This window comes from Ursus americanus, chromosome 30, assembly GCF_024610735.1.
Source record: "Ursus americanus isolate L20-20 chromosome 30, mUrsAme1.1.p, whole genome shotgun sequence".
Taxonomy (NCBI): domain Eukaryota; kingdom Metazoa; phylum Chordata; class Mammalia; order Carnivora; family Ursidae; genus Ursus; species Ursus americanus.
The window spans coordinates 20,880,617-20,906,089 of NC_142156.1; the positions used below are offsets into that span (position 1 = coordinate 20,880,617).

The following is a 25,473-nucleotide window of genomic DNA, read 5'->3' on the forward strand; positions in this document are numbered from 1 at the left end:
TGCGTGAACAGCAGTATGCACTGGTGTTATGTGCCCCCCAGAATTTGTAAACTGAAGCCCTGACCTCCAGTGTGACAGTCTGAGGAGGTGGGCCTTTGGGGATGATTAGGGTTAGATGAGGTCACAAGGGTAGGACCCCCATGATGGGATCGGTGCCCTGATAAGGTATGGATGAGACACCAGAGCTCCCTTTGTGTGCCATGTGGGGACCCGGGGAGAAACTGGCCGTCTCCAAGCAAGGAAGCGGCCTCTCACTGGATGCTGAATTGGCCAGCACCTTGATCTTGGACTCCTCAGCCCCCAGGAAAGTGAGGAGCTGACTGTCTGTTGTTTAAACCCCCCTGCCTGGTATTATAGCAGCCGAGCTGACTAAGGCAGGCGGGCATGCCTGACCCAGCCCATCTGAGACCCATAAATCCCAAGGAGGTAGAACATGTTCCCGTCTCCTCCTTTCACCGTGTTCCTCAGGGGGGCTGAGGTGCTCACCGTGGTGACCCGCTGGCCCAGAGGTGGCCTGACTTTCCAGCCACGGTCACTTGCTCTGGTGGCCTGTGAGAGGAGGTAACAGGAGCAGTTTGGCCTGAGAGAGGGGATTTCCTCTTGGAGCAAATGCATGTGAAATAAAGGAAAGGCCTTTTCATAAAGCCACCAGATTTCCCTGGAAGCATGCCACTGATCCAGGCCCAAACCATTTCCCCTGCTCTGTGTGATTCCTCAGGGAGAAAGGCGCAGGATTGCTGGCGGACAGCAGGCCACAGGTGTGGGCAAGGTCACACGGGTCCCCTCCCTGGATTGCATGCTCACCTCCTCCCAGGGCTCAGTAGTGGAGGGCCTCCTGGAGGAGGGGACACGCATCTCCCTGAAGCTGTCTGCACCGGGCTTTCTGTGACTTGCCAACCAGGAGTCCCGTGATGTGGAGTCATCATGCTTGTTTAAAGGGCGTTCTGTCAGAAAGCAGCAGTGTGCCTTGACGCGCATCCCCAAATCGCCCCAAGTCTGGGTTTCCGCTCTGGAAATGGGGAACCGACCACCTGCTGTCACACAGCCGCGACAGCCTCGGCCACTAGGTGGCAGTGTTGCTGCACACGAGGCCCCTCGTCCCGCACAGGCCACCGCAGAGGGGATGGGGTCAGGAGGCAGCTGGGCTGGGGGCAGGCACCCGCGCGGCGACCCCTACATCTGCCTCCACCTCCTGGACTCCTGTCCCCCGTGCCCCTGTCTTCCCAGACTGACTGCCCGACAATGAATTAAACCTGAGAAAAGAGGAGCTGAGAGTTTTTTGTTTTGTTCCCACCATGACCCCTGGACTGCCCGACAATGAATTAAACCTGAGAAAAGAGGAGCTGAGAGTTTTTTGTTTTGTTCCCACCATGACCCCTCCCCCCAGGCTCTTGTTGAGAAGCAAGTTTACCTACGACAGAGGCTCCTCGCTTAGCCCCCCCCCCCCCCCCCCGGGCCAGTGTGGGGAGGAAGCTTCCATTCCTTGCCTTGCGTTCTTTATTCTTCATGGTTTTTACCCTGCAGGCGTTTGGGCCATATTGATGAGGGAAGAGAAGGCAAGCTGAGGACAAAGCAGAAGCTGCATGCCCCCCCCCCCCATGGGCTATATGTGACATTCCACAGGCACCCCTGGCTGCCCTAAAGCTAAGGAAAGGAAAAACGAATAACCTGTAGAGATCGCAATCCTGCAAGACAGGAATCTCCCTCAGTTTACAAATGTCTTGGCGATCTACAAGAACAAAGCATTTCTATCAGTAACGGAGCTTCCAGAAGGAAATGTGCATACAATGAACCGTCCTTACAACCTGCAGCCCACTGACAGATACTTGAAGAGGGCAGAGTGTAATGTTCCTCCAGGAAGTTCCCAACTATCTTCCAGTGAATGCCTTGCTAGAGGGAAAAACAACCTGAACTTCACAATGGCAAGGCCTCTGGTATCCTGTGGGTCTCCTTTAACATATGAAAGTACTTTCTCAACCTCCCTTTTTCCTTCCCTCCCCCAAACCCATAGTATATAAGCAGCCACCCCTCACAACCCGGAGCAGCGGCTCTTTCTGCCAAGGGTCCTTTCCACCCCGCTGAACCTCACTGATATCCCAAAACCACATCAATATTATCTGTCAAAAGCTTTAACGGAGCCCTTATTTGCTTTGGGAGAAAGGAGGTGGCTGATGATGAGGTTGTGGGATATTGGTGAGGCGGGGTGGGGTGGGGTGGGGTGGAGTCCGGAGCCGACGTCCAAGAAAAGAATTCTTGAGACGTCTTTGGTGCAAAATGGTGGTTTATGAAAGCACGGGGACAGGACCCGTGTGCGTGGGCAGGAAGCGCTGCACCGGGGTCATGAGGAATGGCCCATTATAAACCCTCAAGTTGGGAGGGGGTTTGGGATAACGTAAGTCTCTAAGGAATTTTGGAAAGAAGGTTTCCAGAATCTTGAGGGGCTAGCTGTTGTTGGGAAAAGGTCATTTATTACCGTCTAATAAAACCACAGTCATGAGACCCTTCAGATGTATATCGGTGGGCCATATGCTTGGGGGATGATTGCCAACACGTATCTTGGAGGGGGGTTAGAGATAAAGGAAATTTCCAAAGGAATTTTTGTATGTTAAAGTAGACTCACAGCATCCTGGGGGGGGGGGGTCAGGCTAGGACTGCCTTTTGCCCTTAGCAAAGTATTAACATCGAGACAGCTGAGTCCCTAGAGGAAGATCACTCTGCCTGTTTCAAGGACTTGTCAATGGGCTGTCGGTAGTAAGGAAATGTAATAATTTTTCTTCTGCATTTGTTTCCCACATCAGCTGAGTCTGGGCCTTTGCAGCCCTGCAGCGGAGCAGAGGGAAACCAGCAGAAGCATTACCGGTTTCTGGAGCCTGCAGAGAGAACACTGGGTAGAGCCTGGTCTTCACCCTTTACGTGCTGTGTGACCTTAGGCATGTTTCTTGACATCTCTGTGCCTTCCTTTTTTAACCTATAAAATGGAAACAACACTACAAAATCATTTAATTATAGTAAAAATAAAACAATATGAGATAATACCCTATGTCACAGAATCGTGTAAAGAATAACCGTGTAAAGAGCTAATACACGTGAAGCAGGTTACCAGTGTCTGGGCCACTGCCGGCACAGGAGACTTGCTCGTTATCACTGTTATTATTATTGCTACCCATATTTCATCCACTGGATACTACTAAGGGTAAATTTGGGATAATTGCCCAACCAATATTGATCTATTCTTTCTCTGAGATTTGGCAACACATATAATCTATATCAGGCAAGTTAACAATACACATTTTTCGTTTATTGTTACCAATGTTTTAAGTGTAGATTTGTCTTCCCTTCTTATTTTAAAAATGAAGCTCCTCAAAGGCAGGCCTCACCCTCTGCTTGTCTTTTCATCACTGCTCTGCACTCCCTGCATCCCTGGGCTCCTTTACTTGCTTGATTGTGGCGAGAAATTAATGCAGCAAGAAATGGGCTTAAGTTTTGTTTTTGTTTTTGTTATAGGTGAAATGGGGTTTTCAAGTAACCAGATAGTCAGTAGGATTGTGGGAGAGATGTTTAATGACAGTGAGATCATGCTGTTTAAACTCTTAACCCTTAAAAAAGTATTTAAAATTAAAAAAAATTTTTTTGAGACAGAGAGAGTGAGTGTGTGCACGAGCTGCGGGGAGGGACATAGGGAGAGAGAGAATCCTAATCAGGTTCTATGCTGAGGGCTTGATCTCACAACCCTGAGATCATCACCTGAGCTGAAATCAAGAGTTGGACGCTCAACTGACTGAACCACACAGGTGCCCCCCCACCTTAAAAAACAATCTTAAAGAGTCAATAAAGCAGATTTTCTAGGGACCAGCCACAAAGACCAGACCTGTGTTTCCTTTCCTTTAGTTACTTTGCATGTTTGAAAAGAGTGGACTGCGTTGAAAAAATTAAGAAAGAGAAGGAAAGGTATCCATGAATGATTTTGGACTGACCCGAGCTAGCATGGGTTAGCGGTGTTTTGCTGCATTTGTCCAATGCTTTTTCTGCATCTGTCTGGGTGGTCGTAGGATTTTTAATCTTTCATTCTGTTAATGTGGTGTACCATTTATTTTTTGATTGCACAATACCAGTTGTAAATGCAAGTAGAAGAGCAATTAGCCCGTATGCAGAATCCTCAAAACGACACCAGTCGTATTTCGTATTTCGGAGCTCATATGTGCATATGCATTTTGTTCTTCCCACAACCGTGGAAATGCTGCACAGAACGAACTCAGCTGCGTCCACCGCGCTGGGCACACGCTCTATAGCACTTTGCTGTTTTTTCTGCATTCGAAGAAAGTTCTGGTTTGAACGGAGAGCATGGCTTCTCCGAGCTATCAGTGCCCCTGCTCATGCGTCTCAGATGCAGCCCACTCATCAGTGCTTGCTGTGGGTCTCAGTGACCTCCCCTGTGTCGTGGGTCCACCGGAAATCTGGGCTTCTGGGGCATCCAGACTGCAGTGTGCAAACAGAGCAGCGAGGGCCAGCAGACGAGTGTAGTGTGAGCAAGCTTGCGTGTCTGCTTCCTGTCCCATTGTTCTGCACTTAAAGCACAAGTTCAAAGACAGGCTCTGAAGAATTTCAGAGGTGTGGAGTGTGACAAGCACGGGCTCTTCTGAGCTTGGGGCCAGGTGTCTAGTTGTCTTACCGCTGCCTGCCGAGATCACTTTGGAGACTCAGTATTCTGAAGTAAACTTATCAGCCCTGCACTGGATGCTGGTTTATTGCGGGTCTTGGGTTCAGATGAGCCAACTTGTGTTTCGAGCGGAGTATGTCGAACTCTGAAGGTTCGACTCATTTGTTCCGCGTAATCGCTAAAATGTCTGGTTTGTGACCACAGGTGTATTCCTGATTTCTCTTTTTTTAAACACCAACCTTATTGAGAGTGGTACTAGCAGTAAAGAAATTAGCCTTGATCTGGTGGAAGTTGTTCTATTTGGGCAACTGAGTGGATTTCTGTGTTGCTTCCTACAAAGAACATCCTCGTTCTTCTTGTCAAAATGGTCCCCTGGTGATGCTTCCCCCCCCCCCCCCACCCCGGCCCCGACATACTTAAGCTGGAGCTCATCTACCTCCAGGCTCCTGGGAAGAGACTTGGGACTTTGGCTGAGCCAATCAGAACGGGCCATTCTTCCGGCCACAGTGATTGGTTCAGGGATGGGCATGTGACCCGTCAGAGACAGGGAGATGCCCTGCCGGCTTCTTCCTTGTGATGTGGTCCTGTTGGATGTGAAGGGAGGAAAATGTGAGGCTCAGCGGTGCTAGTGGTGCTACGACGTGCATATTGAGAACGAAACCAGCTCCATGGAAGAGAGCAGAGCGACGGATAAGAATGCATCTTAAAAAACAACTTTCAAATTTACACTCAGTAAAATTTGCTCTTTTTGGCATATAGTTCTATGAGTTTCTGACACATGCAAACTTTGTGTAAGCACCACCACAGCCAGGATCCAGAGCAGTTCCATCACCCCACCCCACCTTCAATTTATTTATTTATTTATAGTCAGACCCTCCCCAGCCCATAAGTCCTTGCAGTCTGTGACCTATTCTCCATCCCTCTGGTTGAGATTTTTCTAGAACGTCACGTAAGTGGAATCACACAGTAGGTGGCTTTTTGCGGTTGCCTTCTTTCATTCAGCAGAATGTATTTGAAATTTATCCATGTTGTGCATCCATCCTATGCACTCTTTATTGCTGAGTACTTTCCCATTTAGTGGATGTACCGTTTGTTTACCCACTCTCCGGCTGAAGACATTTGTGAAAACCCATGACAATGACACACTTTAGAGGCTGAATCCAGCCAGGCCTGATGCTAGCCAGCTCCTAGACTCCCCAGCTCTGACTGCCATTAAATTCTAATTTTGTTTTGACTTGGTATGGGTTCTCTGTGACCTGAAAGAGTCACTTTTTCCCCCTCTTTTTTTGAGAGGGAGAGAGCGCATGCGAGCAAGAGCAGGAAAGGGGCAGAGGGAGAGGGAGAGAGAATCTCAAGCAGACTCCACACTCAGTGTAGAGCCCGACGAGGGGCTCGATCTCATGACCCTGAGATCATGACCTGAACTGAAATCAAGAATCAGATGCTCAACCAACTGAGCCACCCAGGCGCCCCAAGAATCACTTTTGATTTCAACAATGACTGGATAAAGGGAAGTCAGGTCGGACCAAGTGAGAAGTCCAAAGCAAGTGGGCTCCGCATATGACATTCCTCTAAATGGAGTTATACAATAGTAAGTCACAGGCTAGGTTTCCTTCATGGTGGCAGGGAGGGTGGCAGGAGGTGACACCCCATTTGCCACAGAGCGAAATTGAATCTCAGAGGGATGAAGTGACTTGTCTGGGTATATCAGTTGAGCTGGTGGCAGGCCTGGGGGTCTAGCCCAGCTGTCCCTTTGCCTCTATGAGCCTCAGCAGCCTCCCCAGCAGACAGGGGCCGAGCTGTCAGCATCACTTAGTGAATTTCCCTTTTTTATTTAAACAATCTCTGAGGTGTCCAATTTAGAATAAATATAAATGGAAATTAGAACAAGGTCATCAACATTTCCTACTGTTTAACAGCTGATGGTGCCTATAGGAGGTCAAAATTACTGTCACTAAGATCTATATAATCCGTTTAATACTGCTCTTTCTACATCTGGTGCCCACAGAAATCTCTCACGTTGGCTTAACAGCCCCTCACTCCGTTTCTCTGAACATCTTTCTCCTTCGCGCTAACAAAAGCCCAGTTTACAGGAAGGAGGAGGTGTGCAATTTAAGTTTTTGGTCGGGGCAGGATCACGTTGTCCAAACTGTTAGCCTAGACAGTGTGGTCTTGGTGCGGTATCACTAGGTGCTGTCACGCACAGACGTCTCAGTGGCTTAGCATGCTGGATGGTCCCTCGCTCACATCCAGTGTGGGAGTTCACGCTTGGCAGGCTCTCCTCCAGGCGGAGACTCGGGGGCCCAGGCTCCTTCCAGCTCATGGCTCTGCCATGACCTGGGACCTCAGACTCCTCCTCTTCTCCTTGCTGGAAGGTAAAAGATAACAATTCTGGCTTCAGAGTAATATGCAACACTCATATTTCATTGGCCAGGACTAGTGCCGTGGCCCCTGGATGCAGGAGAGGCTGGGCAAGTTCCTGGCTGAGCAACCGTATGCAATACTACGGACAGGAAGGTTTTTTTTGTTTCTTCTTTTTTTGACAGGTGGCCATCTCTCCCACAGACGTGATTCCTCATTGTCTAGACTAAAGCTGCTCTCCCCTCGCTCCCCTGCTCCAGTTTCCAACACTGTTCAATGCTGCCCTCCCCCGCTTGGCTAGTTTCGGTTTTGTGCAGACAAAGCCTGCTCATCACCACAGCCCTGAGTGCATATGGGGAAAATAAAATGATATGGCGTAACTTCCAAAGAGAGGCAGTAGTCTCCCATCCCTCTGTGTCTTTGATCTCCCTCCCCAAAGCCGGCCGTGGCTAGTCATTTCTGTTTTCAGTTCTGCTGCCGATTATTTCAGTAACTCTACATACTACTCCACCTTTACTCCTTGTGTTGACACGTTCGGGCAGTAATGCTCTCTGTATAAGAGAAGGACTAAGCTTAGGTACACACCTTCCTACTCTGGTTATTACCAGTTAACGTTGTATTTGGCTGCAGGTGACAGAAATCTCTGGCCACAGGGGCTTAGGCAAGTAGGAGCTTATTTTATTTTGTTTTTTCTTGTATCTCATGTTGTGGCTAGCTCCTTCTGACTTCCTGCGTTACTTTCTCCGTGTGTAACTTTGGTCCCCATGGTTGCACGGTGGCTGTCCCACCTGCGTCCCCTCTTAGGATGAGAGCACCAGCACCCACCACCCTGGGTACCTGACATTTCGCTAGGGGGTTAACGCAGTCTCCTCGGGGAAGGGTTGAGCTCTGACTGGAGCTAAGTATTCTGCTTTTGCTCAGGGAGGGGAGAGTGGGAGGAGGTCTACCTGGAGTGGGTGTCTCGTCTACAGAATTTAGTTACTTCTGGTTTTCAGCCCCTCTTGCCCCCCGTCCTTGCTGGGTGCCAACGTTGAGTCTGGGTCCCAGTGGGCGCAGTAGCCTGGAGCCCCTCTGCGGCACTCACAGAATGTTCTAGCCCAAGGATTCCTCTGCCATCTTGCCCATCAATGCACTTTCATCCACTTGTTGTCTTCCAGAGACTTGTTCAAATATTTTCTCTTCAGATGGCCTTCCTTCATTTCTCTAGATAATAGGTTTATTTCTTCTTTGTACTTTTATGTTTTCATTTCTGTGGGGTTTCTGTGGAGATGTGGGGAAATGTGTTCAGTCTACCACTTAAAATCAAATTCCATATTTTTCTTTCTAAAGGAAAAATGTCAATATTTCCCTTAGCTTAAATAAGCACGGCATGTTCGTTCTACACGAGTTGCAAACACATAGAAAAACATATCAGAAATTCGAAAGGCATTCATAACCCCCATACGCAGAGCCTCGGCTCCAGGTAAGAGTCTGCTTGAGTTCTGGCACGGGAGTTGACAAAATGATTCTACAGTTAGTGCGCAAGGCAAAAAATAGGCAAGCCTAGCTAATAGAAGTTTGATATAAAATAGTAACCCCGGCGCGAGCTTGCTAGGGCCTCCATATCAAAGTACCACAAACCGAGTGGCTTAAACAACAGGAATTTATTTCCTCACAACTCTGGAGGCCAGATGCCCAAGATCGTGGGGTCAGCAGGTTGATTTCGTCCGAGGCCTCCCTGCTCACTTTGTAGACAGCTTCTCCTGTGTCCTTGTGTGCGTGCGTGTACACACGCGACTCTGTCCTTATGAAGACACCACTCTTGGGGCGCCTGGGTGGCGCAGCGGTTAAGCGTCTGCCTTCGGCTCAGGGCGTGATCCCGGCGTTCTGGGATCGAGCCCCACGTCAGGCTCCTCCGCTAGGAGCCTGCTTCTTCCTCTCCCACTCCCCCTGACTGTGTTCCCTCTCTCGCTGGCTCTCTCTCTCTCTGTCGAATAAATAAGTAAAATCTTAAAAAAAAAATGAAGACACCACTCTTGCTGGATCAGTGCCCTGCTGATTCGGTGGATGCCGTGGACGCGACAGCCGCAGATTCTCCCTCACGTTCTACACCTAGAGCCTTTTCAGACGGATTCAAGAGTCACATGTCGTACCTGAAATCCACGAAGGGGGGGACATCTATAATCTCACTACCAAAAAAAGAAAAAGAAAATCAAGCTACTTCACATACCCATCACCCTCTGAGATGAATTAGCTTGATGGTGGTGATTATGTCATGACGTATATATGTGTATCAAATCAGCAAAATACACATCTTAAATATATACAATTTTTAATTGTCAAAGATTCTTCAGTAAAAAAAAATTAAATGTAAAAATGTGGACACACACGTGTCATCTACATACACGCACCCACAGAAAACTGGGTGAAAGTATTTGTGAGCGTGTATTAGATCTTGGGACATGGGGACGGCTTTCTTGGCACAAAGGCAGTGGTGCCCGTCATGAATGAAAAGACTGATAGTCTCCGTTTGTTATGTTTTAAATATTGTGTGCCTTTGATTGTCTCTGTGGAATATTTGTACTCCCAGATTTCACCCAAGGTAATCTCCAGTGTCCTGCCCCCTACCTCTTTCTAAGCCCTTGGCTGGTTTGGGAAGGAAGCCTGTTCATGGAGGGGAGTGTGAAGGATAGGATTCTCTAGGATCATAGTCTGGATTTTACGTTTCCGTCAGGCTGGACCTTCCGGGAGCTGTCAGCTCTCCTGGCCCACACTCCTTGGTCTTTGTTCCCTGCAGAATTGCTTTTGCTTGATTGTCCGTCGTGGCCGCACCCCGCCTTGCAGGGAAGAGCCCCACGGGAAGCATGCTAACACATTTGCAGGGTGTTGTAAGGTGTTGTTGACCCCTCAGGGGCCCTTCAGGAGCACCCCACAGACGAATCTCTCTCAGAGCCAGGAAAGGCTTTGCTTCTTGCTTTCCTCTTATGGACAGTGTCCAACTAGTGACCTCATCCTGTGTTTTGAGAGCCGGGCAGTTCAGAGGCACACTGGCAGTTCCTTTGAGTCATGGCTCGAGCTCTTAGGGTGTAGATGTAGCTGACTGAGCTTTCCTGTGGCAGCGGAACGTGGTGGCAGGGACCGCGAGCTCTGCCCGGAGCTGGCCTGCTTGCACCCACTCCCACCTCTGCTGTTACTAGCTGTGTGATCTCAGGCAGGTCACGTAACCCCCTGTGCCTCAGTTTCCCCATCTACGAGTGGCGACAATAATCAAATCTTCCTAACCAAAAGATTGGGAAGATGAAGAGTCATTCCCTGTGAGATGGTGCATCGTAAGGATTATGTCAATGGTGCTGTTGATGATGATTGTGTTGGCCTTTATGTCTCTGTATTTTATCTTTTCCTATCGCTGTAATTTGTAGTCCTATCTAATCCTTAGTGAACTTGTTGGCGTATGACCCAAGCCCTGCCCCCAAGGCAACGAATGACATGGTTTTTGAGTAGATGCAAAGCACCTGCCGTCTACTGCTCTTCAGTGGAGTCGTCTAGGGAACACAGGGACAGTCGGGCCCCGCCTGAGGCCACCTAAATCAAATTGGTGGGCAGGCCCAGGGATGACTTATATGTTTCCTACCCTGTGTGTCTCCTGCACAGCTGTTACCAGGGCCACACTTGGACAGATCAGTGAGGGATGTGTCTTGCTGGTGTTTTTCAAAGACTTGGCCGCCTGGCCCCCTGGAAAGAGAGCCTCCTACACCTGGCTGTCTGGGCCCGACTTGTCTTGCATGAATTAGAAAAAGAGATTCAGCTGCAGAAATGTCACAGGCGTTGGGTGACCGGTAGCCAAAGATTGATAACTAGTTCCCAGGTCGGGCTGGCGATGTTAGTGAACCCCACCAGGGTTCCCCATGCCCTGTGCCCTGTGGATTGCTTCATTCTAGAAGGTTCCTCACCAAAGCTGCAGAGCATCCCTCTGACATACCTTGTGCTCTCCATGAACCCGAGCTTCATTCTCTTTCTGGCTCAAAAGGAGCACAGTGATGAAAGCCCTGTTCATCCGGGCCCCTTAAGACTCCCTCATTCATGCTTTCAGGACCCACCTCCTCCAGACGGGTGGTGAGTAGCCCTCTAGCAAATCAGCAGACTGAATAGCAGCTGATTAATTTGGGCTACAGGGTCTATCTGCCAATGGGAAAAAGAATGGGGCCACTCTATGATGTTTGGGGATCAGAGGGACGGGTGGTAGCTTCTCAGGCCATGGATGTATTTCCTAGCACACAGTCTCGTGGCTTTATAAAATACTCCTGAATTCGGATATCATATTTTGTTGCAGCTGGTTCGAGGACAAAATGAGGTCCTGGCAGCTGATGTTTATGGCTTTCCATATAAGCTCTCAGACAAAATTTGTACTGCATTTTGCTTGAGTTATGGTGGGGCGGGATTGTAAACCTTGCACTGTTATTTCAGATAAAATGCGGGCTTTGGCCACAATAAACAAGAGAGGAGGCACAGCTTTAAATTTCTTGTAAATCAATTTTTGAGAGGTATAAAATATTGACATAAATGATAAAAAAATAAGCCAATCCGCAATAAAAACAGAGCACATTACACTCTGCCTAGATTTTAATTTCCTTTTCCACATTTGTAAATAAGTCAGAATTTAAACCTTGCCTTGGGCTTTCCCTACATTTTATGAGAAGGTAAAATTTGGGCCCACCTCTTACTTCCCAAGTCTGGTCGGCTGGGCGCCCACTTTGCTCTGCTGAAGGGTGCTGTCATGCCGCTCAAGGCACATGTTCCCTTGTTGCCAATTATTTCATGGTCAGATTCACCTAGAATTTAAATTCCTGGTTTGGAGAGGGGAAATAAACCAACAAAAAACTAATTTAAATTTCATATGGAATGGCGCTTCTGCGTTGCTTGACATTGTCAAAATACAAATTGCCCCTTGGTGGCGGCAGTAGCTAAAACTTCCCTTTAGATGAGGCTAATTCTTCAAAGTCGTTTCTCCCCCTCTGTGTTCCATCCAAATCCTACCCAGTCCATAGGATACATTCTGGAGGAAACGCGTGTCTGTATCATGAAAGTCAATAGGCGGTATGTGTGTTTATGTGTTTATGCATATGTGTTCTATATGACGTATTATGTGCATATATATGTGTATATATATTTTAAACACATTTGGGATAATTTAAATCAAGTTTTGATGTCTGCCTTTTCACTTAACGTGTAAGCATTTGCTCAGGATGCTCCCTATTTGTTGAAATCATGGTGCTGATGGCCGCTCAGTGTCACACTCACACAGTATGGCTTTCATCATTTACTTAGTCGTTTCCCTCGTGATGGGTTTTTAGGTTGCTTCTGGCATGTCGCCATGATAAATCATGCTTGGGATGAACCTACTTGCACATTGATCTCCTTTCTGGTCTCTGGATTATTTCCCTAGCTCGATTGCTAGGTGGGGAATTGCTGGGATGGGCATTTTTAAGGATATTAATACTCGGTTCCCTAATTCCTTCACGTATGTTAGATGTGCCAGCTCCTTGGGGGCAGAAGTCACATCTGTCTTGTCCCTGTGATAGTCCTACGTGGCGCAGTGCTAAAATAAGACAAATGAGTAGTAAATATAGTTGGATAGATAATCGGAGGAGTAGATGGGTAATAACCCTGCTTCTCCAGTAATTAATCTGACAAGAACTGGCCATATTGATGACACTTGAAAAGATCCTTCCTTCCTTCTTTGAGATATCGTGGACATATAAAAATATATATATATATTTAAGGTGTAGAGTTTGATGTTTTGATAGAAGTACTCATGTATACATAATCACAACCAAACTAGTTAACATATTCATTACCTCTACATAGCTACCATGTGTGTGTGTGCGCGCGCACACGCGCGTGTGAGAGAGAGTTTAGATTTAATTTGAAATCTATCCTCTTAGCAAATTACAGCATACAATACAGGATTGTTAACTATGTCACATGCTCTGCATTAGATCTCCAGAGATTATTCATCTTGCATGATTGAAACTTCGTACCCCTTGACCAACACCTCCCATCTTCCCCTCCCCAACTCCAGCCCCAGGCAATCACCATCCTACTCTCTGCTTCTATGAATCTGACCTAAAAGGTTCCACATGCTAGTGAGACCACGCAGTAGTTTGTGGAGAACTGGCTTTCTGAACACCTTCTTGGAGGAAGGATGCATCAACCTCTACAGGGTTGTATCTTTTCCCCAATCTCCTAATTACAATTTTGTCATCCTCTGGGCAAGGAAAGCTCTGGACAAGGAAAGCTCAAGGACAGGGGCTCCGAAAGTAAGTCAATAGAGAAGTGTATTTTGCAGAATTTGTAATGGCTGCAGAAAAAAAAGTTACCAGGAGTTAGAGTCTATGGAGTGGTATTTATTTGCCTTTTATTCTGTAGCAGTGCTGCATTTCCAACCCCGCTGCCCGGCTGTATTTCTTCTTGCGTTGGCTCTGGGGTTGGAGACTTACTATTTCAGGGCAGGGATGAAGCCCTGTCTGTTCTTGGCCTGATTTGCCAACCCTGGTTCCTGGTGGACTCTCTTTAGTTTGAAAAAAGTTTGTTGGGTCTGTGTTTTCCCACTTGAAAGAAACAAACACACACATGCATAGATGTATACAAACATACATATACATGTTTATGTAGATATTTTAATTAATAAAATAATACATAGTTGTAACAAATTTAAAGAAAGTAGAAACTTAGATGTCAAAAAGTGAAACCCTTTCTCTTTGGTTCTATAGACACAAAAACATATGTACATTTATATACACACACACATATGGAACCTTAAAAAATCTAAGTAGGATCATATCGGATATGTTTATAATTTTTTATACTTAGTGACATAATATTGTGGACAGTTTTTCAAGTATGTCCATGTAGCTCTACCTTTTTTTCTTATAGCTGCCTGTTATCCCGCTGTAAAAACGTGTAGTTTATCTAGTCTTCTATTGATAAACCTTTAGAATGGTTTCAACTAATAAGTAGTAACAATAGTAACAATAGCACGACTGATCGATGTTTATGTGTCAGCACTGTTCTGAGAGCTTCATATTTACTAACTCACTAATCCTTACAATAACGCAATAAGGTCGAACTTATAATTCCATCCTACCCTGCATGAGGACATCTGGAGCACGGAGAGTGGAAGTGACTTGCTCAAGTGGCTCACTTAGGAAGCAGCAGAGCCTGATTCTGGCTCCAGCACCTGTGCTCCTAAGTCTGTGTGCATCCTTGTAGATAAGTCAACCTCTCCGCATTCCCACTAGGATTTCAGAGGAGAGCTTTCTAGAAATGGGAATGCCGAGCCATAGCTTCACCCTCATTTCAGTCAGAATTATGGAGCTGTCTGGATGTCCATGTAGATACCACATCTGGGAGGGATGGGAGGAAGCGTAACTATCAAATGATGCAGCGGTAGCAAGTCCTATACGATGGCACGATGCTGGCTCGGGTGGGCTTTGCGGATGCACAGCCTTCTCTCTGTGGGGCAGCCTAACAAAGAGGGCCGGGATCCTCTGAACTTGGGTCTTTGGAGAGCAGGAGGAGGCAATGTCTTCCCTTGGGTGGGGTGGGGGGCACTGTGCACACACAGATTATTGGGTCACTGGTAAATGAGCCCCTTCCCCACTCCACACTGGCCGGTTTGGAAGATTCCTGAAGAACCCTGTGCCGAGGTCAGGGGAGGCCCAGTGTGGCAGGGGGCAGTTTGCTGGGGCGGTGGTGCAGACTGCACTGTGTTGGTTTCCTGGCTTCTCAGGTCTTGGCCTTTATTCTTCCTTTGCTTTCCTTTCTCGCACAGAGACGGAGAGCCGAGGGATCGTGGATAGCCTGCAGCGGTTTTCCTCGCTCCCTGCCTATTTGCCCACCAGCTTCCACATTGCCGACGCGGAGGAGGCCTTCTTCCTTAAGGAAGCCAACCAGGACGTCACGAGGAACTCCAGTCTGCAGGCGCGGGTGGAGTCCTTCTTTATCTACCGGGCCAGGAACCCCCCGACCATCAATGCCAGCTATGGCCCATTTTCAGCGGAGAAGACAATCCCCCAGGAGCTCCTGTTGACTTCCCCATCCTTTGGAAACATGGAGAAGTTTCCCTTCAACTGGAAGCTGAAATCCCACATCCTCGACAGCTCCATCTACTCCAACAGACCCAAAGTGCAGACCTTGTTTTACATCACTGGGATGGACTGGGATGACAGTGACCCCGAGGAGAACCTACCGTGCGTCAAGATGTTTGCCTTCCCTGAGGCCAGGGAAGTGGCAGCCAGCTGTCGGCTGCAAGGGGACCCAGGGCTGTGTGTGGCCGAGCTGGAGCTACTGCCCGAGTGGTTCAGCTCTGGGCTCGACCTGGAGCCCGAGGAGGAGATCCCGGCCCTGCTGGGGGGCACCGCGATGGAGCTCTTCTTCACGCTCTACCCTGCTGACCAGGCCGGTCAGTGTCCACTGGAGGAGGATGGCAAATGGGAGAACAACATCCACTCCGGCCAGGACAGCCCCCAGCAGGTGGCTCCGGCCCGGGAGAGGATCGGGAGTGTTGTGGTCTACCCAACTCAAGACGATCTGAAGTGGTCCCTGGTGAGCCTGGATGAGAACGTTGTCATCTCAGTACCCCTGAACCTCATCCGGGAAGGGGACACAGCCACCTTTTTGGTCTCTCTGACCAGCGGCTCTATGGCAGACCACTTCACTCTTAGGTAAGTGGCTTTGCTGGGTGGGATGGAATGGAAATCAACTTTTGGTCATCAATGAATTGTCAGTGAATAATGTGGTATTGCTCATCTGCTGAGTATCCCATATAGTGAGGATACTGACAGACACGGAATAGAGACCCATGCAAGACGGCTAAGTGGAGCAGGGTATTTGGGCATGGGCTCTGGGCATCTATATTCTCTAAAAGCTCCCCAAGTCGTTCTGTTGTGAAGCCAGGCTTAAAAACAAGTGCTCTGAGAGCAGGCTTTCAGGCTGGCAGGTAAGCTCTCAGGTGACACCCTGAACCTTATCACTGCCGGCCTTGACTTGCTGCCCGTAAGTGGAAACTTGGTCAATGAATTCCATTTTCCGACTACAGGAAAGAGCTTTCTGAGACAATGTCTCCGACCTCTCAGGTTTTCATTAAAGTAAAGATTCAGTAAGGAATCCTTTGGTAAAGCAAATCAGCCGTCTCTGTATGATGAGGATGCAGTTTTAGGATTGGAAAAAGTGGGTTACTTCTCTGTGCTGGGGGACAAACCTGTCTGTAGCTTGTTTTGCTCACCAAACTTCGTGGATAGCAGCAGGATGCAGCGGTGGCTCTGCCTGTGCCAGCTGTGTGCCCTGGGGTAAGTCATCGAACCTCTCTGGGCTTCTGTTCCCTCATTGGTAAGACGGGGACTATGATGGGCTGTATGTCTCAGGGTTGCTGTGAGGATCAATCAAGTTAGTGAAGGTCTTGGAACAGAGTCCTCACCGAGTGTTAGCCTGTGGTGGTTTCCCCGGAGCTCAGATGCTGAGGTGGTGGTGCCACGTAAGTGAGGCAGGTGAGAAGTGGGAACTGATTGTAAGCCCAGTGTAGTCCTTCTGATTCTGAGGGAGGCTGGTGTGCCAGATCACACCTTTGTGGAAGTGTGTTTGTGGGGGCCTGCGATAGGATGCTGAGGCTCTGGCAGATCACACGTGGGCTTAGTAGCCTGCAGGAAGCCCAGTTCCTGTTCAGAGCCTCTTGAGTTAGTTTCGGTGATAACTGCGTCAGAACTTAGTTTGGACCCAGACCTGTGCTAGTCACTCCAGTGGTGGGGCTGGGGTGGTCTGAAGCCCAGTTCTTGCTCTGCAGAGATTCCGTCAACATAAGGCAGCATCAGATGCTTGCTCTAGACCAAGAATGGCAAAGGTATGGATTCTGCACTCATACCACTGAGCGTATCTTCTGTCCGGACAGACATTATTAATCAACACCAGTGCTTCAGCGCTCCCTCTGCCATGGCAGACATTATTAATCAACTGCAGCACTTCGGCTCTCCCTCTACCCAGACAGACATTGTTAATCAGTTACAGCATTGAGTCCAGGATCCTGGCAGCTCCTACATGTCCATGTGAGGTGGAGTGATTGACACTTACTGCGGTCCTTGGTGTAGAGAGAACATTGTTGGGTGAGAAGTTGGGAGAACAGATGGTCTGGTGGTCGGGGAAGTGCTGGAGCCTGGTTGGAAAGGGCATTTCAGTCCAGGGAAATGGCATAAACGTTTCTAGCTAACTTTCATTGAGGACTAAGAATGGTCCAGGCCATAGTCTAAGTTGTTTACATGCATTAACTCACTGAATTCTAACAATGAACAACTCAAGAAGGTGAGTACTACTATTACCCGTATTTTCCTGAGGCACAGAGAGGTTAAGTAGCTTGCCCAAGGTCACACAGCTAGGGAGTGGTGCACCCAGGCGGTCTGGCTCTGGAAAGGCTCCAGGTGCCCTTCATTCCCTCGCAGCCCCTTTACCAGCAGCCATGCCAGAGCTGGGGGCTAATTTAGGGAGGGGGAGGCTGATGAGGCTGGAGCGGTCCCTGAAGTGTCATCGCCGCGAGGGGCAGAAACCCCCGAGTTTGGTTCCCTCCCGCGGAAGTTGATGGCGAGAGCTGAAATGGGCTCTCACTCGGACTCCGCCGCGGGAGGTCAAGCACGAACTGGCAGCCCCGCGGAAAGTGTAGCCACGGGGCTTGGTTTCAGCGCTGTCAGGGCTGCTCCTCTGGAGAGCATCTGGGGCTTTCCACTCTCCCCTGGGCTTTGATGCTGGGGGGCAGGAGACGGAGAGGGACGAAGGAGGTGGGTCAACCCACCGAACGTCCCCACACGTTTGTTTAAACTGCCGTTATGGAGCCTTCGTGCTGCGCCAGAGGAGAAGCAGCTAGTCTGGAGTTTGCAGATTGTCGGCGGTGATGATATCCAGGCCGCGTGCGCGGGTGTGCTTGCGTGTGTGTGCGTGGGTGTGCGTGCGTGCGCGCGCGCGTGCGTGCTGGCGCATTTGGTGTTCCCAGGGTATTTGAGAGCGTGGCCAAGCTCTAATGGGAGGGGAGGGGGTTTCCACTTAGTTTTCTCGGTGGCGTCTTGGAGCTCTGGCAGCCCGGCCTCCATAGCCTGCAGTGAGACGTGCGTCGCGCCCTGCCCGGCTCCCCACTGGCCCCAGGCCTCCCCGGTGTCTCACACCTGCCCTCTTCTCTCCTTTGGGTCATCCTCCGGCTCCTGCGGGTGCTAGCATTTTGAGGCTCCTGACGCACTGTTGGAAAAAAGGGAGATGCGATGCTAAGAGAGGGGCTAGATTCAAATGTCCGAAGGCGGATGTCACCACCTCATGCACTGCGTGTGTCCGGTGAGTCCGGGTGACCAGAGGGGGCCTCCCAGGCGGTGAGACTGCCCTCATCGCCACCGGCATTATTGAGGGAGTTAGCGCAGAAGACCGCCTGGCACGCCGTGGTGTTCAGTAGTGCAGATCGATGCGGGTATTTACTATAGTTGATGCTATTACGGTGCTGTGATATCTGAATTGATACTGTCAACACACACTTTACTTTTGTTTTTTTTATAAGAATTTTATTTATTTATTTATTATTTATTTATTTATTTATTTATTTATATTGTTTTAGAGAGAGTGAGCTCGAGCAGGGGGCGGGGAAGGGGCAGAGGGAGAGAGAGAATCTTAAGCAGGCACCATGCTCAGCGCTGGGCTCAGTCTTACAACACTGAGATCCTGACCTGAGTAGAAATCAAGAGTCACCCAGGAGCCCCTCCCACTTTATATTTTTATGTGTCCGTGTGCCAAACTCTGTGTTAGCCCTTTATTTATATGCACTGTCTTACTGTATTATCACAAGCACTGTGCAAAGTATTATTCATTTCCGTTGTGTGGATGTGGAAATAGACTTGGAAAGGTTTGGGGTTACCTGCTGAATTCGTGTGGTGGGGAAGCACTGGTTTTGGGGCCCCGGGTCTGCATTCGTGAATATCAGGAGCTCCCATTTGAAACCACTCTTCTGGGCTGTTCTGCATGTCTAGATGGGGACCGATCTCCACCTATTGAACCTTTCTGGGTCAGCATCTCGTTTCTTACCTTCATGCTTTCCTAGATGGGATTGCTCCTTATCATGCTTTATTTCATGGCCAGAGAGAAATGCACTGAAATTGTGGGTCACCCAAACGAGAACAAACAAAGGCTATTTAGTCAGAACTTGCTACGCCCAGGGAGTCAGTCACCATCACTTGCATTTGGCGGAGACTTAAGGGCAGGCATGAGAGGGGGAGGTTATAGTGGAAAGCAGGGAAAGCTCAGGTCCGCTTGGGTCAGAGGTTGGAGGGGCCAGAGGCAGGTCAACAAGAAGTGAGCATCTTATGTGATGGCTTTTCCTGGTTGGCCCTGAGTTGGAAGCAGAGGCAATAAAAAGGGACACTGGCAGTCCTGCACGAAGTTCAGACCTTTCTGTGCTGACGACCGCAGAGGCCATGGTCTGGCTCTTTGTCCTGATTGCTGCAAGGAGGTGGGTTGGAGTTGTATTATTATGTTTGGTCTGGCTATTGTCCATTTGTATACACCACCTCTCAAAATAAAACAGTTTTTAGGCCTAGGGAAATGTGTGATTTCCCAACATAACTGATTATCTGTTTTAATCATGTCTTTTATGAATGAAATGTGACATATTTCATTCTGGCTCCGATGGAGACCTGGATCAAAGCGTGAACGTGAGCAAGATTTGCTGAGATTGAATTTCAGAGCTGAAGACGTATGGAAAGATGTGTGTGTTTTCACGTGTCACGTTGCTGTTTCAGACTGCATATTGTATTGGGGCCAATTTGAACAAAGTTGAATTGATTATTCTCTAAAATCAAAATAGTTTGTTAAACATTAGTATCTAAATGTGACCATGCATTGAAAAGCCTTTTGGCAAAGAGGTAGTAAGGTGATTTTGAGGGCTTGAGGGCTGCTGGCAAGGCAATGCTGGGCTGGACTCAGGTAGATCTTTGTTACACTTCCAAGAAAGTTTAAAATACCATGAAATTTTCCCCACTCCAAATATAATGTCCGTGAGGCTCAGAGAAATCCTAGAAAACTTTATGTCTGATTTCTTAAAATAGCTCTCTCTCAGCTCACACAGAGAGTCTTGTGGGCTGACCTCCCATCCTGTTAAGCAGTGGAACCCAAGGGTTAAGATTATGGACTCTGGAGCCAGTTGGCCAGCATTCGAATCCTGCCTCTGCCACATACCAACTGTGTGACCTTGGGCAAGTTACTTAGTCTTTCTTGCCATAGTTGCCCCTTACAAATGGGGACAGTGTATGCTTTAAGTGACTATGAAGTGTCAACCTTGTGCTCAGATGATTCCTCCATTTCTTTCTTTCTTCCATTTCTCCTTTCATTCCCTTCCCCTTTCCCTCTTTCCTTTCCTTGAGAAGGATGGGGGCAGAGGCAGAGAGAGAGAGAAAGAATCTTAGCAGGTTCCATGCCCAGCATGGAGCCCGATGTGGGGCTCGATCTCACAACCCTGAGATCATGACCTGAGCCAAAATCAAGAGTCAGACCCTTAACCAACTGAGCTGCCCAGGCGCCCCCTTCTATTTCATTTGGTGGCCACCCCATCATTCTGGTTGCTCAGGCTAAACACCTAATTAGGTGACTGGCTTTTCTCATTCTCTGATATCCTACATATTTATGACAGCAGACACTAGGGTTCTTCCTTCTGAATATCCAGAATCAAATTTCCTCCATTGCTATGACCCAGGTACAAGCCCGGGTTCTCTCTTAGCTGGACACCTACAAGAGCCTGCCCACATCCTCCCTTGCCCCCTGAAGTCTCTTTTTGAGCAAAAGCCAGAGTCCTTCCACTGACCCACAGGCCCTGCATGGTCTGGCTCTAACATCTTGAGCTCTTTTGTTACGACTCTCCCACCCCCTCCATCAGCAACAGCCAGCAGAGTTCTGAAGGACCAGCCCCCTCCCCATTTAACACTGGACCCCTATCCCACTACCTCCTGCCCTGGTCTGATTTCTGAACATAACACTCTTGCCAATGACATGATGTATCGTTATTAACAGTTCACCTTCTTCCTGCTAGAATGTGAGGTCTGTGAGGCAGGGACTTCTGTCTCCATTGATGTGTTCTAAGGATCTAGAACAGTGCCTGGCACAGAGTAAGTGCTCAGCAAACATTTGTTGGATGAATGAATGAGTTTGGAGGTATTGCAAGGCATTGTTCTTTGACAAAGGGTATAAATTGTCAGAACTGTATGTAAATAAATAAGAGTTTCATTAAGTATTGAAGGTTGGGACACTTTGAGGCTCTAATTCTGGCAAGGGTGTCCTCTTGCCTATAATGTGAGAACTGATTTCATCATTTCTAATTCTACATGGGCTATGTCAATATGTCCTGAACGTCAGTAATTCACACACCATCTTTGGGATCTTTTTGTCATGTTAGTTACCACTGTCTCCTCCCTTGATAAGTCAAGTCCTATCCGTGTGCCTTCTTGCATTTTTTAAAAAAAATATTTTATTTATTTATTTGAGACAGAGTGAGAGAGAGTGAGCACGAACTGGGGAGGGGGGGGAAGAGGGGGAGGCAGAAGCAGGCTCTGTTGAGGAGGGAGCCCCAGGTAGACTTGATCCCCGGACCCAGGATCATGGCCTGAGCTGAAGGCAGACGCTTCACTGACTGAGCCACCCAGGTGCCCCTTTTTTTGCACTTTTTATTTACTATTTTTCTTTAAATCAAGTCACTTTTACAAAATGTGTAGAAGTACCTTGAAAAAGGAAAGCTAACATTTACCACCATGAATAGAAACCAGTATAACTTGTTCCCATGAAAGGGTATGATAAAAATCCATTACAGTAACGGCAGCAAGAAGACAGAACTAAGTTCTAAGTATCCTCCATCTGCAGCCTGTTCTCTGTTTAGAACAGGGGGCTGAACACGTGCTGCAGAGAGTGGGTTCACACTCCCTCAAGTTCAAAATCAAGTTCACATTCTCAGTGGAGGGACACAATAAGCAAATGAGCAAAATCATACATAATTGAAACCCGTGCAAAGTGCCGTGATGGAAACAAACAGAACGCAGTATATTTAAATTTTATTTCATTTATTTTTAAAACCTTTTGTTTCGGAATAATTTTAGACTTCGGGAAAAGTCACAAAAACTGCAGTTTCCCCTAATGCTAACATCACACACAATCACAGCAGGAATTTCAAAACCAGGAAATTAACATTGGTATAAATTATTAACCAACCTACAGCATTATTAAGAACTTCCGGTGTTCCCATAATGTCCTTTTTCTGCTCCAGGATCTTGTGCAGGGCCCCACGTTGCATAGAGGGGTCATATCGCCTTAGTCTGCTGAATTCTTCTCCCTGGTCTTTTTTTTTTTTTTTTTTTTTTAACCTCTTTCATGACCTTGATACTTTTGAAGCATGCTGGCCAGTTATTTTTGAGAGTGGTCCTCAGCTTGGGACTGTCTGAGACTTTCTCATGATTAGGTTGAGGACGTGCATAGGCAGGAAAGCCGACGAAGTGCCGCGTCCTCAGTCTGTCATAGTGGAGGTGTGTGATATCGCTGTGCCTTATTGCCAGTGATGCGAACTTTGGTTACTTAGCTGAAGTGGTGTTTTTCCAGTTTCTTCACTGGATATTTGCTTTCCCAGCCTTGTAATTAGGAATCATAACATCTGGGAAGATACTTTGAGACTTTGCAAATATCCTTCCTTGCATTTTATTTTCACTTATAAATTTCAGTGCCTGTCAATGATTCTTGCCTAGAATGTGGTAATTTTTATAAAAATTTGTTTATTTAACTCATTTATTCTTTAAGTAAGCTCTGTGCCCAGCATGGGGCTCCACTCCTGCCTCCAAGATGACGAGTCGCATGTTCTACCAACTGAGCCAACCAGGCACCCCGAATGTGGTAATTTTTTTAAAAAATCAATTAGAAATGAATATTATAGAAGAGTCTTGGCTCTTTGTAATCACTTCTGTAAGCCAATAGCAATTAGTCACCAAAGGAAGTCATTAGACTTTTTCTGCCAAGTTCTGAAATTACGGAAGATTGCCTGTGCCCTCAGGGGATCTAGAAGGCTTTGAGGGGACTGACATTTTGACTTGAAGCATTGCCTGGAAAAGCAAGGTACAGAGTAAGTCCTTGAGTACCAAGCAGTACGGATAGGAAGTGACACCAGAGAAGGAAGACCAGTGTAGTCCACTGGAGATAACCAGGGCGGGCTTCCCAGAGGAGGAGGATGGGGAGGAAAACCAGAGGATGTGTATATGTGGGTAGGACAGTATGATCAAAGGATGTGCTCCCAGGACACTCTTGGGAGGCAAGTTTTCGAAGTAGTTAGAATTAGTGAGGGTAGGGGTCTGATTTCAAGTCCTCCTTACTGGCTCTACGACCTCGTACAAGTCACTACACCCCTCTGAGCCTTGCCTTCCTCTCGTATCATAAAACTGGTAGTAGCACCTGTCTTTCAGGATGACTGTGGAGAGTAAACAAGATAATGCAGGAAGGCACTTGGCAGCAGTTTTGCCTGTGATTCTTGGTGCCACTGTCAGCAGCATCTAAGTGGATTCTGGAAGCTTCCTCCAGTTCCCACTGTGGGGAACCCGATACCCACCACATCTACTTAATGAGCACCTGCCACGTGCCAGGCTTCCCATTAGATTCTATGTGTGTTGTCTTGGGTCATCCTCATGACAGCTCTGGAACTTACCTGTTTCCACTACTTAGCAAGGAGCAGGCTCAGAAGCACCAGGTCACCAGCCTGACGGTCACAGAGCTAGAAAGTGACAGAGTCAGGACTCCGACCAGGCCTGCCTCCTTCAAAGCCCATACCCGTCTCATGGTCTCCCATTTCAGACGTTCATAATCTCAATGCTTACCTTCACACTTAAATAGTGGCCTGTTTGGTGAATGTTATTCAGGTGGTACCCAAAATCCAGGCTTTATTAACTTTTCCCCCAAATAAAAGTCAGGTTTCCCTTGAGGAATCTGTGGATAGACACAGGTGCTCTGATATCTGCCGTCCTGAAGCCCAGACCAAGTCTAGAGCTTAGAGCTAAGATTCCAGCAGTGCTTAAAAGGGAAGGCAGGTGATTACTTCTCAAACAAACCATGACTTGCACAGCATGTTTAGCTGGTTCCAAATGTTATCCGTTGCATTTTGTGAGCCCGTTTCCACTAGTTAGTACATGGTGCTTAGCCCCACCTCTGCCTCATTTCCCCTCCCAGACTCCCTCTGCACTGGAGTCTGGGATCTCTGACAAAGGACAGCAGGAAAGGGTGGCAATTTCAGAGGCTTGAGGATTCTAGCTACAAAAGGGAATTTCGATTTGTGCAGAGAGCTTTATATCAGGTCACAATTTTGGAAAATTGGAGTATGGCTGGATTTTGGTGGTGGCTGAAAATTTAGTGAATGCTTAGCTTGGGCCAAGCTACTCTTTGATGTTTATTGATTTGACCCTGGAAGTCACGCTCGGAGGTTGGAATGAGTATCTTCAGGGCTCTCATACAGACAAGGAAACCTAGTAGTGCTCCTGAGCCCTCCGCTCTTCAGGATGTTTTCCTGCCTGTGGGCATAGTGGAGTGCCTGCAGGAACAGTGGCTGCTCCCTCGTTCCAGGTGTTCGTCTGCAGGTGGCTGGTGTGTGACCTTGGCACCCAGACTCACAGCCCTCTTTCCTTTTCCTGGTTAGGGTTGCCTTGTCCCTGGGTGCCATTTCCCCGATTGAAATGTTTGCAGGGCATGGCTCCACTGCATCCAGGGATGTGTCTGGCACATCATTGTCAGTCTGGCAGCCCAAATGTCATTGAATGATTGTTTCTGTGTGTGTGTGTGTGTGTGTGTGTGTGTGCGCGCACGTACCTGCGTGTGTGTGTGTGTGTGTGTGTAGTTTTGTTTGACCAGTGGTAGACAGTGGTCAGAGACTAGACAGTGCAAAGAGAGAAAGGACAAGGTAGCTAGTCTCTCTCTTCCCCTCCTGCTGAGCCTCAGAAAGAGGCTTGCTCAAGGCTGTGAAGCCACGAAGTCAGGATTTGAACCCAGGTCTTTCCATTCCCAGAATCTGAGTGCCTTGCTGCTATCCTCTGCTCAGAGAGGCTACATCCTGAGATGGTTTTGCTGAAACATTCATTAGAGAGAATGGATAAATAAATAGGTAAATATTTATACAACACCTTCATGTCACAGGCTAAGAGGAAGAACAAAGCAAATTATCGGCCCGTACCTACAGCAGGGTACAGTTCAGAACACGCGATACAATTCTGTTTGTTGCGTATAGTAAATGCATTCATATGTAGACAGTGGCATAAAACCTACATGGGCTTCATAACCACTAGCATCAGGGGAGGTGGGCTGACGGCATCCAGGGAACTTCAGCCATATCTGATGTTTTATTAGTTAATCATGTTGGTGGGAGATGTCGGTGCTCATTTGTTCATTTTATTATT

General features: G+C 47.9%; 1 protein-coding gene across 1 annotated transcript in view; it reads left to right on the forward strand.

Annotated features, from left to right (window-relative positions):
- TMEM132B (transmembrane protein 132B) overlaps positions 1–25,473 on the forward strand; it is a 359,857-nt gene that overhangs the window by 131,068 nt on the left and 203,316 nt on the right. Inside the window, exon 2 of the mRNA XM_045779135.2 lies at positions 14,829–15,720. Coding sequence (XP_045635091.2) covers positions 14,829–15,720 — 892 coding nt within the window. The remainder of the gene's footprint in view (positions 1–14,828; positions 15,721–25,473) is intronic.